This window comes from Panthera uncia, unplaced genomic scaffold, assembly GCF_023721935.1.
Source record: "Panthera uncia isolate 11264 unplaced genomic scaffold, Puncia_PCG_1.0 HiC_scaffold_2056, whole genome shotgun sequence".
Lineage (NCBI taxonomy): Eukaryota > Metazoa > Chordata > Mammalia > Carnivora > Felidae > Panthera > Panthera uncia.
This window is the reverse complement of record NW_026058752.1, coordinates 2,714-14,976: the sequence shown is the minus strand read 5'-3', so window position 1 is coordinate 14,976 and position 12,263 is coordinate 2,714. Positions and strand designations below refer to the sequence as shown.

Below are 12,263 nucleotides of genomic sequence, written 5' to 3'. Positions count from 1 at the left end.
ACAGCTGGGGGGTTGCTGTGGCAAGAGCACAGGGTGGGGGGTTCTGGGACAGACAGCTGGGGAGGGGGCTGTGGCAGGTGCACAAGATCAGGGGTTCTGGAGGAGACAAGCATCGCCAGCGAGCAGGCAGGCAGCGAAAGCACTCCGGGCAGAGGTCCTGGGGAGTAAGCAAAGCCGTTGGCTAATCGATGGGTTTGAATATACCTGTGGGTCATAGTTCTGTCAGAAAGTTGAAGGAAAAGTTAGTAATGAGTATCTGGAAAGTGAAACAAAAACACAACTAGCAGCCCCTCCGAAAACAAACAAAAACGTGTAAGAGAAGAAACTGGTATTAGCACGCTGCCTGGCTCAGGTATAAATAGCTTCACATATTTGCAGTATCATAAGCAAGTGTGAAATTATTGTTTAACCAGAAGTCAATGCGGCCGTATCGGGAAGACAGAAGGTCAGGGACGTGCTGTGTGAGCGCAGATCCTGGTCTTTCCACCACAGGAAACTGACCGACGTCGTTGAAAGTGATCCTGAACAAGCAGCCGTGTGAGCAAATGCAGGAGGAAATTCTAAAAGCATTTAGAAGGCAGTTGCTTCCAGAAAGCGGGATTGGGTGGGGAAGGGTCTGCAAAACTTGGTCCGTTTGACTTTTCAAACACCGTAGGTTTCCAGCTTTGATCGGATTAAACGTTATGAAAAACACGGGTATTGAAGAATTAGAGCGACCCGCGTGGATGGTGTTTGCACGAACTCCACCTTGGTTTTGTAAGAAGAGATCCCTTCCCTCCCTCCTGCCGCCCGGCCCCGCCCTCCCCCAGTCGGCACCTAACGACGACCCGAAGGTGCCCCAAGCAGCAGAGAACGTGTCCCGGCTGGTTTAGGTCTCTAATCCCAGAGCCGGTGGCCCCGGGAGCGGGCTGGCCCCCGTGTGACTCCGTGTCCTCTCTGTGTGCCCAGAACAGAGGCTCGAGGAGGTCAGGTTCTGGAAGAAGGAGCTGGATGACAAGCTGGAGGAGCTGGTGTGCACCACCGAAGACCTGCTCGCCTACCGGACCAGACTGGAGAACGCGCTGGAGAGCCTGAAGGAGCCCCTGCACATCACCCAGATGTGCCTGGAGTACAGGTGGGCGGGGGGGGGGGGCTCCCCGAGGGACCTCTGCTGGGAGTCACCGGGTGCTGGGTGGCGGGTCGCCGGGGGCAAACGAGGACATTTCTCTCGGCCTCCCGCGGTGGCGGGCAGCTGGCGGGCAGCGGAAGGAGCTCTTGTCTGCCTTAAGTTAAGTGGAAGTTAGGGCTGGGTTTGTGCACGGCAAAATGGTGCTGAATTTAAATAGGGTGGTTTCTGTCTGTCTCACACTTAGGGAGTCTGCAGACGGCGCAGGGCTGGCACGGTGCGCACCGTGCTAGGCTCCGGGCGCCTGCCATCCCGTGCCCTGCCGCATGCATTCATCCCCCCAGGTTACCTCGCGTCGCCAGACGGCAGCCGGCGCTCCAGCCATTTCGTCTGTGTTCCCGCAAGGAGGAATAATTAGGGCTTGGTATTTGCCATTTCCACCTGCATCCCACTGACCAGAGCTTAGTCACATGGCCACGCCAGCGGTCTAGCGTGGACGCGCAGGGCAGGCCCAGCTCCTCCAGGACGGGTTTGCTCCCGTGCACCAAGCCACACGGGAGCATTTTGTCACCCAGAGGGCCCTGTGCAGACATACCTCTTACTGTCCCTTTGCTCCTACCAGTCCTGGGAGTGGGCGGTGCTGTCTGCTCTGGGGAGACACTGTTCCAGTTTTCACGGGGCCCCCCTGGGCTCACAGTCCTCTCCCTCCAACCCGATGCCTCCAAGATCAAGTGGCAGCTCCTTGGCCAGACCCCCCAGGGTCCTAGCGACCGAGCCCAGGGACCTCTCTGGACCCTCACCTCACGCCCAGCAGTGGGGTGGGCTCAGTCGGGTGTGCAGAGTTTGAGACCTCGCGGCTGGAAGAGGTGGGGCCTTCCCGCCACGCACGGCCACGCGGGGTGGACAGAGAGATCGGCAGGGACGGGTCCTTCTGGGGGGAAAAATGGGGGGACGTGGCGTGACGCTGGGTGAGATACTTGCTCTGAAGCGCCGTTTCCTCGAGTTTGCTGGAAAGGGCACGTCACAAATGCCCTTGAAAAGGCCGGCACGACACCTGTGGTGTCACGGACGCCCAGCGTGGGCATACGAGCCTGCGTCGTGGTTACTATCAAAGGGCATCTTTCTGGATTCAAATCCTCGGCAACAGTCAGGACTGGGTCCTGTTTCCAGGAAGGAAACAGGCGGGTTTGGAATTCTAAGTCAAAAGACGACGTTTCTAACGAGCGAATAAAAAGGAAAAGGCTCCTGAATGAAGGCGAAATCGAGGGGACGAGTGTATCCGCCGTGAGCAGCGAGCAATCGATCGTCTTGCTTCCTTGTGGTTTGGATATTTTGAAGTCTCGCAGATGCGGACCCACGCACGTCCCGGCCACGCCGCCCAGACGGGTCTGGCCGTGCTCGAACCTGTTGTCCGGCCAGACGGCGTGTCGAGCGTCCCTGGCCCGTTGGATGAGCAGCCCCTTCCTCTCGTCCAGGGAGAAGCGGGTCGGCATCGACCTGGTGCACGACAAGGTGGAGCAGGAGCTGGTGAAGGAGGCCGAGATCATCCGCGGGGTGACGGCCTTGCTGACCCGCACCTTGGAGGAGGTGTCCGAGCAGATCAGGTGCGTCCGTGCGGCCCGCCTGCGTCCGCCCGGGGCGTGCCCAGGAAACAGGCCCCAGGCGGGGCCCCGGAACACGCAGAATCAGGCCTACGTGACAGCCGCCCCCTGGCCGTGGCGGGGGACGGGGGGGGGGGGGGGGCAGGGATTCACCCCGAAGGACACGGAGCCGTTTCCCACCAGCGCTCAGCCCCCACGTTCCGCACTCTTCCGCGCCGACATCAGGAGCCGTCCCGGTGGGAGGGAGGGTCTGGAAGGCCAGGGTGGGTGACCCAGTGGTGAGCGCGGTGCCGGGGGCGGGCGGGAGGGGAGCAGGCGCCGTGTCCTGCGCCAGGCTCGCGGTGGCTGGTGTCCCAGGGTCTCCGGGGGCCCGCGGGTGCCGCCTGGGCGTCGCAGAGGGAACCCCGCTTCCTTCTTCCCGCAGGCTGAACCGCTCGGCCAAGTACCACCTGGAGAAGGACCTGAAGGACAAGTTTGTGGCCCTGACCATCGACGACGTTTGCTTCTCCCTCAACAACAACTCCCCGAACATCCGATGCTCGGAGGACGCCGTGAGGGTGGAGCCCCAGTGAGCGGCCCGGGGCGGGGGTGGGGGCGCCTCAGGGGCGTCTGATACAAAAGCTCTAAACAGTGAGAACTTGTCCTGTTTTAAACGTACGGGGGGCACGTTAATCACCCCCTTTCCGGCCCACACCCGCGGACACAGCCCGAGTCGGGTGCGCGTTTGCGGCGCCCGGCACCAGAGCGACAGAGGTGGCCACGGAGGGGCCGCTGCTGGCTCTTTCTGGAGAGGGGGGCTTCCTCGTGCTCCCGACCCGGGGAGGGGGGGGGGGCAGGCCGAGCTTCCGCGGATCCGCGGGGCCCCGTCGCCCGGGCACACCCCCTTCCGCAGCCCGACGCGCCGCGAGTGAGCGCGTGGCTTCCGTCTCAGCTCCGTGAGCCCGGAGGACTGGCTGGGGTTCTCCAACGCCAACGTGGAGAAGGCCGCCAAGCAGAGGAGCAGCTCCCTGGCGCTGAAGGCCCTGGTGGACCGGATCCTGTCCCAGACGGCCGGCGACCTGCGCCGGCAGTGTGACGCGGTGGACGCGGCGTTCAGGGACGGGCTGCAGGAGACCAAGGGCGCCAGGGACAAGCTGGCCGCTCACCTGGCCAAGGTGAGCCCCTCGGCGGGGGAAGCGGGAGGCTCGCCGGGGTCGGGGGGGGGGGGGGGGGGGGGGGGCGGCGGGACCAGCCCGGCCCCCCGGCCTGTGCTCGTGGTCCGCAAGGAGGAAGGCTGTTCGGCCCCCCGGCTCGGCCGCAGGGCTCGGCTTCTGGGGTCGGAGGGGACTTTGCCCCGTTCGGGGGGCCTCCGCGTCGTCTCTACGAAGAGCAGGCCGTCTGCCCACCCCGGGCCTCGGCTCCGCTCGCGTGCGAGGTGGCCACGTCCTTCGTGACTCCGAAATTCCACGAGTTCGTCGGATGCCGCCGATCGCCCCATCCCCGCCGGAGTTTCAGGATTCGGGCGCCGCGTGCCTCTCGGTCACCCGCTGCTGGGCTGCTGGCCTGGCGTTCGGGACAAACTAGAGCTACGGGGCCCCGACTTCCAGCATCTGCCGGTTTCTGTGGTGTAAGCACTTGGGGCCGCCTACGTGGCAGCGGGCCGGCAGAGTTGCACTCGGACCTTGAACCCAGGCCTTGGCCGTCGGACAGCTCAGCCGCGCGAGGAGCCACACGGGCAGAAAGCGGGGTTCCGTCAGCACCGCGGGGTTCAGCCAGCACCTGGCGGGATTGAGTCAGCACCTGGCGGGATTGAGTCAGCACTTTAGGGTTCAGTCAGCACCGAGGGGTTCAGTCAGCACCTAGCGGGATTCAGTCAGCAATGCAGGGTTCAGTCAGCCCCTGGCGGGATTCACTCATCGCCGCGGGATTTAGTCAGTACCACGGGGTTCATTCAACACCTGGCGGGATTGAGTCAGCACCTGGCGGGATTGAGTCAGCACCGCAGGGTTCAGTCAGCACCACGGGGTTCAGCCAGCACCTGGCGGGGTTCAGTCAGCACCGCGGGGTTTAGTCAGCACCTGGTGGGATTCAGTCAGCACCTGGCGGGGCTCAGTAAGTACCTGGCGGGATTCAGTCAGCACCGCGGGATTCACTCAGCACCGTGGGATTCATTCAGTACCACGGTATTCACTGAGCACTTGGCGGGGTTCGGTTAGCACCTGGTGGGATTCAGTCAGCACCGCGGGGTTCAGTCGGCACCTGGCAGGATTCAGTCAGTACCTAGAAGGATTCAGTCAACACCGCGGGGCTTAGTTAGCACCTGGTGGGATTCGGGCAGCACCTGGCGGGGCTCAGTAAGTACCTGGCGGGGTTCAGTCAGCACCGTGGGATTCATTCAGTACCACGGTATTCACTCAGCACTTGGCGGGGTTCGGTCAGCACTTGGCGGGGTTCGGTCAGCACCTGTCGGGGTTCAGTCAGCACCGCGGGAGCGAGAAGAGCCTGGCGGGTGAGCGCGTGGACCCCGGACAGATGGAGCCCGTGTGGCGCTGGGGGGCCCCCTTAACGTTTGTGCACTTTTTGACGGACCCCCAGGTGCAGCGGCCGGGGAGACACCGCTGACGAGGCCCGCGGGCCCTAGAGGCGGACGCCCGCTCAGGGTCGGGCGGAGACGCGGGTGGCCGGGGCCCGCAGCGGGCGTGAGGGGCCCGGGCTTCCTGGGGCTTCCTGGGCAGACGCGGCAGGGCCGACAGAGCAGCTCGGGACGGCCTGAGTGACGTGAGAGGTTCTCTGGGCCTCGGGGGCGTCCCTGGCACCTGGCCCTGGGGGGGCTAAGGCGGGGAAGTACGGCCCCCGGGCTCGGGGCGCACAGAGCCGGCCGAGCCCCAGACCATCGGTCTGCCGGCAGCGAGCGCAGGCGGCCCCTTCGCCGTCGCCAGGCCCTCCCCGCCGGCAAGGGTTGGTGTTTCGATGGCAGGACATCAGGATATGCAGAAAACTGACAGCGTGCGCAATCCGCCTGAGCCCCGTTGCTTATCTTCCTCGTTGCTAACGTAGGGAGCCGCCTGGGTGGGTCGGGGTGACAGCAGACAGCCCCGGCCGGGCCCCCAGGACGTGCCGCACGCGAGTTGCACGCGTAAACGTACGCACGTGGATGTGGCTCATACGACGTATCCCCGGTGCAAACTGGCGGCCGCCGCTGAGAGTGCTATGAACGGCCAGGGAGCAGGAGGAGGCTTGGTGGGGGCCCCGGAAGGAAGGCGGGTCTGAGGCAGGAGGGAGGGGGAAGGTAGCCTGGGGCAGGAGGGGTCGCGGCCCCCGGAGCCGAGGACCCGCGGGTGCTGAGTCCACAAGGGATCCAGCTGTCCGGACAGGCTGGGGGGGGGGTGTCCGGTTCAGTGAGACCCGGCAGACCCCGCAGGGCGGCCTGGGGGGCAGCAGGTGGGGGTGGGGCCTCAGCCGCAGGACTGCCACCAGTAAGACGCGACAACGAGAGGGGCAGCGTCGTGGTCCCCCTCTCTAGGGTGAGGACGCCGGGGCCACAAAGGTTGACAGCTTTGTTACGGCCCCGGGGCTCACGGGCTCACGGGCTCACGGGTGGCAGCGCCGGGCACGGAGCCTGGGCCGGGTGGCTCCCATCACTGCCTCCCGTCACGGCAACCGCAAAGGCTGTGTCTCTGCTGACCCCACGCATGGGAGGGATGGGCGGGCACGTGGGGGGTGACTGGGTGGCACAGCCGAGGGGGTGGGACGTCGGCCACGTGTCACAGGAGGCGACCCACACGCACCCCGCAATCGTTCCGATGTTCACAAGGGTCGGCACGGGGACTGTCCCCTGTCCTTTGGGCGGATCAGAGACAAGGCTGCTGTGGGGGCTGGTGACCTCGCCCTGGGAGTGGCGGGTCAGGGATCCCCCAGGTCAGGGAGCGGAGGGGTCGGAGAACGCAGGGCCAGGGAGCCGTGGGGTCGGGGAGCTCGGCGTCTGGCAGCCTGTGCTCCGAATGGGTGACTGGGGCTGCCGGCACCGTCTGGCTCTGAGACGAAAGCCTCAGGCCCAGCCGGGCCGCTCACGGGGAACGAGACGGACCGTGCGAGTCACGCGCCTCGTTCCTTGAGTGACCGTCGGTGGGCTTCCAACGCGCCTGGCGCTGCAACCCTTCTTGCAGACGGACCGAGGGTCACCAGCAGATTCGCATCCTCGGGCCGCCCTTCCTCAGCTGCCGCCATCGAGCACGACCTGATTAACTCGCCCTCGGCGAGCGGCTTTCCCGCGCGGCCGACGGCAGGGCCGCTCGAGCCTCACTCGGACCCTCAGTTTCATTTTTGTGAAGAAATCCCGCTCCTGGGGGCGGGGAATGTTGCGCCGTGTGGCGCAGACGTCCGGCCCTGCTGTGCGGTCTCCTTGATTAACAAAACCCCCCCTTGATGCGCCTTAAACGTGCAAAACGCAAAGGCTGCTTTCCTTGTGTGGCCGTAACGAGCGTGCGCAGGTGCACCAAGTAAGGTGGCCGCGGAAGTCGCGCTGTCGGGTCACGACCGTGGCTTTGGGGTTTGTGACGTTTGGGGCGGCGCAAAGTGGTGACAGCCGGGCCCGTGCCATCTGTCGACCCGCCACCGTAGTCCAGAAGGAGCCACTGTAATGAATGCACGTGGCTGTGTTCCAGTAAAACCTTATTTCTGGGCACCGAAATTTGAATTTTACATAATTTTCACACGACGTGAAATCTCATCCTTCTTTTGTTTTTTTCAACCACTTAGATACGTGAACACCTGTCTTTCACTCTTTTCTAGAGTCTACTTATTTTCGAGAGGGGGAGGGAGCGTGTGTGCATATGAGCATGTGTGAGTGAGGGAGAGACAGAATCCGAAGCAGCCTCCGTGCTGCCAGGGCAGAGCCCGACGCCAGGGCGTGATCCCGTGAACCGTGAGATCGTGACCTGAGCCGAAAGCAAGAGTTGGACGCTTCACCGGCTGAGCGGCCCAGGCGCCCTGTGAAAACCTTCCTTTAAAGAGAAAAGATGGGCCACAGACTCGGAGAAAAGACGTGCAAAACACACGTCCGATAAGGGACCAGCACCCAAAATAGGCAGAGAACTCTTAAAACTCACCGAGAAGGAGACAAACAGACCGACTGAACCATGGGCAAAAGACGTGAACAGACGCGTCACAGGAGGAGACACGGGTGGCTGAGCTCGAGGAAAGAGGCACCACGTGGCGGGTCGCCAGGGAGGCGCCTGTGAAGGCAGCGGGACGCCGCGCGCACCTGCAGAAAATCCAGCAGGGGACGGCGCTAAACGCTGGCGAGGAGGCGGGGCAACGGGCTGCAGTCCGTCCCGGTGGGAGCGGGGAGGGCAGCTCGGCAGCCTCTTAGGAAACCGAGCGCGCGCGTAAATCCAGCGGTCTCGCTGCGGGGCGTTTGCCCAGATGTGTTGAAAATTTATGTCCACACGAAACCCTGCGTCCGAACGTTCGTAGGACTTTACTCAGGATCGTTGAAACTTGGAAGCAGCCAAGGTGTCCTTCCATAGATGAACGGACGGAGAGGCCGTGGTCCACCCACACGACGGAATGTTACCCAGAGAAAGAGAAACAAGCTGTCAGGCCACAGAGAGACGTGGAGGAACCTCAGCGATCGCTAAGTGAGAGGCGTCCATCTGAAATCCATGCCGAGCTAGTCGTTGTCTGATCCCACCCACGTGACGTTCTGGAGAGGGCGTGGCTACAGGGACGGACGTGGCCGGGGTCTCCGTGAGGGGGAGGGGTGAACAGGAGGTGCATGGGAGGGGCGGTTTAGGGCAGTGAAGTTATCCCGTGTGACCTGTGTCATCACACGTGTGTCCAGATCCACAGGATGTGCCTAACGTGAGCCCTAACGTCACCGTCGACTAGTTACTAACGTGTCAGCAAGGTTCACCGATTGTGGCAAACGCAGGACACCGGTGCCAGACGCTGACGATGGAGAAATCCGCCCTCCAGGGAGAGGGGGTACGTGGGAACTCTGGACGTGCCGCTCGTTTGCTGAAACCCTAAAACTGCTCTTGAAAAGAGTCTGCTAATTAAAAAGACAATTTTTTTTAACGTTTATTTATTTTTGAGACAGAGGGAGACAGAGCATGAATGGGGGAGGGTCACAGAGAGGGGGAGACACAGAATCCGAAACAGGCTCCAGGCTCTGAGCAGTCAGCACAGAGCCTGACGCGGGGCTTGAACCCACGGACCGCGAGATCATGACCTGAGCCGAAGTTGGACGCTTAACCGACTGAGCCACCCAGGCGCCCCTAAAAAGACAATTTTTTTTTTTTTAATTTTGTGTACAAACAGAAACAGGCATCAGACTGGGTTTGGCCATACTGCTGACTCCTGACCTAACCCATGGTGACCAATTTTGTTTTCAAGAATCTGTGTGTATGTTGGGTATTTTAAGCATTTGTAAAATTTAAGAGAATGTAGCCTGTTTTTAAAGGATTATAACTTGAGCCGAACTCGGATGCTTAACCGACTGAGCCACCCAGGTGCCCCGAGAGGTCTTATGTTTTATTTATTTTTTTTTTAATTTTTTTTTCAACGTTTTTTATTTATTTTTGGGACAGAGAGAGACAGAGCATGAACTGGGGAGGGGCAGAGAGAGAGGGAGACACAGAATCGGAAACAGGCTCCAGGCTCCGAGCCATCAGCCCAGAGCCTGACGCGGGGCTCGAACTCAAGGACCGCGAGATCGTGACCTGGCTGAAGTCGGACGCTTAACCGACTGCGCCACCCAGGCGCCCCTGAGGTCTTATGTTTTAAAAACACGTACTCAACTTTTTAAGACTAAGGTGATACAATATCTGGGATTTGCCTTAAAATGGTTGAGTGGATGGGCGGGGCTGGGATGGAAAAGAGCTGACCATATAGTGATTGCTGCTTAAATTGATGAGGGGCCCACCGGGGTCACTATCCTCTCTACTTCTGTGTTCTTCTGGAAATTTCCATGATGCAAAGTTTAAAAACAAAAAAGCTTAAGGAAGAAATACAATTTCAAACTAGTTAAGTATTCATCTAAAACCCCAAGTCACTTCTAAGTGATCTTTTCTGCGCACAAGCCCCCATCAAAGAGACCCCGAGGCAGCTCGTCCACTCTCTCCAGGCTTCTAGGGTGGACCCCGGGCCGGCGGGCAGACCGACAGGGAAACGGGCAGCTTTGTGCTCCCGGCACAGGGCACCCGGCCGAGGTCGGCGGGCAGCCTGCGGCCCACGCTCAGGGCGTTCTCCAGGGAACCCACGTGCCCGGGGAAGGACGTGAGGCGACAGTGGCCTCGTTCATCCCACCGGCGAGGTTCTGAGGGTCGGTGAGCCTCCTCACCGGCCAGCTGTGCCCTCGGCAGGGAGGAGAGGTCAGGCGCGTCCCGGGGCCCTGCGGGGGCGCAAGTCTGAGGTCCCGCCTTGCTCACCTACGTGATCGCAGCAGCCGTGAGAGTGTGTGCGGCCGAGTGCTGAACGGCACAGCCCGCCCTCACTGTCTCCGATCCGCTTGCAAGGTCATGGAAGAGATTGCTTGCCAGGAGAAAAATGTCACGGTTCTCGAAAAGGCCATCGCTGACCAGGAAGGACCCGCCAAGGTGGCTCACACGCGCCTGGAGACCAGAACGCACCGGCCTAACGTGGAGCTGTGTCGCGACGCCGCGCAGTGTCGGCTGGTCAGGGAGGTCCAAGAGATCGCCCACAGCGTCGCCAGGTAGGGGGCGCCGGCACTCGGGGTGCACAGGACTGTGCGCGTGGACTGTGAACAGGGCTGGGCAGAGCCACGTGGGCATGAGCGCATTTGCACCGGTGAAGTTCGAGGGCTCCCTTTCTAGAGGGCGGCCACTTGCTGTCATGCAGAAAATGGGTCCCGAGGTTTAAATTTTTCTGGAGCCCAAATCCAGACGTTTAGGTAAAAATCCACAGTTGTTTTTTTAATTTTTAAAAAATATTTTATTTATTTTTGATAGAGACAGAGGACAAGTGGGGGAGGGGCAGAGAGAGGGAGACACAGAATCCGAAGCAGCTCCAGGCTCCGAGCTGTCAACACAGAGCCCGACGCGGGGCTCGAACTCATGAACCGCGAGATCATGACCTGAGCCGAAGTCGGACGCTCAACCGACCGAGCTACCCAGGGGCCCCCCAAAATCCACAGTTTTAAGCGTTGGCAGTTGGTGGGGGTTTCTGCCTTGGGAATATGGCCCCCTTTGAAGTCTCCGTGGGGAGGAAACTATCAATCTGGCTTCTGTCCCGAACACATGAACACATCCCCCCGCACCCGGCCCCGGGAAAAGCGCCTCAGGCTCTCCCTCTTCTCCTAGACTCAAGGAGACCTTGGCCCGGGCTCAGGCAGAGCTGAGGGGCCTGAACCGCAGGCAGCTGGCCCTGCAGGAGGAGGTCCAGGTGAAGGAAAACACCATCTACATCGACGAGGTGCTGTGCACCCACATGAGGAAGTCCATCCCCCCGAGGGACGGGGGTGACCAGGGCGAGTGGGCGGGGGGCCCCCGCCCCGACGCCGGCTGCTGATTGTGCCCACGGTTCAGATGCTGATTAAAGCACTTCACGACCGACCGGTGGCCCAGAGGTCTCGCTTCGGGGAGGCGGGACTGCGGTCAGAGACACAAGCTCTGGGCGGGGCCTCGGGGCCGAGGTTTGGGGGGCGGCTCGGGCCGCTGGTTGGGCAGTGGTGGCTCCCCAGTTGCACCCCACGTGCCCGGGTCCAATCGTCCATCACGGGACTCGGGGCCTGGGGCAGAGGGGTCCCAGACGTTTAGTTCTGATTCCGCCGAGTGTGGTCCTGGATCCCCTACGCAGACTCGGGAGAGGGACGGACCTCTCTGGTGCCACCATCCCCGTTCCCTATGAAACCACGCCGGGGCTGCTGACTCAGACCCACTATTCAAGCCTCACAGAGAGCAGATGAGAGCAGAGGCCCTGGATCTACCCGCACCTGCAGGCGTCTCTCTGGGCCCCTTTCTGCTGGGAGACCCAAGAGGACAGAGGGGCCTCAGCTCCTAGACAGTCAGCTGAGTAATGGGGCTTGAGGAGCCGGTGGGCCCGGCTGCTGCCGCGTGGGGTCGTGAGGTTCGGGGGCAGGGGAGGGGTGGGCAGGACGCCTCTGGTTCACCGGCCGGAGGGGTCGTTAGTGGACGCGTCTGTTGCAGAGCCGGCCGTCAGGCAGGGCAGGCTGTGGTCTCAGGTCTCCAGTCAGGGAGATAGAGGGCGCCTCCTTCAGCCCCCCGGGCTCGGGGAGGGGTTCCCAGCCTCCTTCCTCCCCTGGATGCAGACAGAGGGTGTGAGTTTAGTGACCGTCTCCAGACCAACGGGTAATCATTTTTCAGACTCAAGTAACAGTAAAGGAGAAAGGAAAAACGTTCCCCGTTTCTGCCGCAGATTCAAGCCTGTGTCTGGACAAGTAGGCAGCTCTGGAGACGCAGGGGGGCCTAGGCCCCCGCACTGCCCGCCTGGGGGGGGGCATGCCGCGCGGCCGTGTGAGCCGCGGTGACAGCCCCCCTGCCCTCACACCCGCGTCGCTTCTGCACAGCTGTGCTCACGGCTCAGGCGCGGTGAGGTCT

At 61.9% G+C, this 12,263-nt stretch overlaps 1 protein-coding gene across 1 annotated transcript; it reads left to right on the top strand.

The window, feature by feature from the left end:
* Positions 1-948: 948 nt before the first annotated feature.
* On the top strand, positions 949-11,259 carry LOC125917593 (tektin-1-like; the record flags this gene model as incomplete). Its single annotated transcript, XM_049623752.1, has 6 exons — positions 949-1,114; positions 2,581-2,709; positions 3,131-3,274; positions 3,638-3,860; positions 10,203-10,399; positions 11,007-11,259. Coding segments are annotated over 6 exons (1,067 nt in total), but the record flags the coding sequence as incomplete, so codon positions are not given.
* Positions 11,260-12,263: the final 1,004 nt, after the last annotated feature.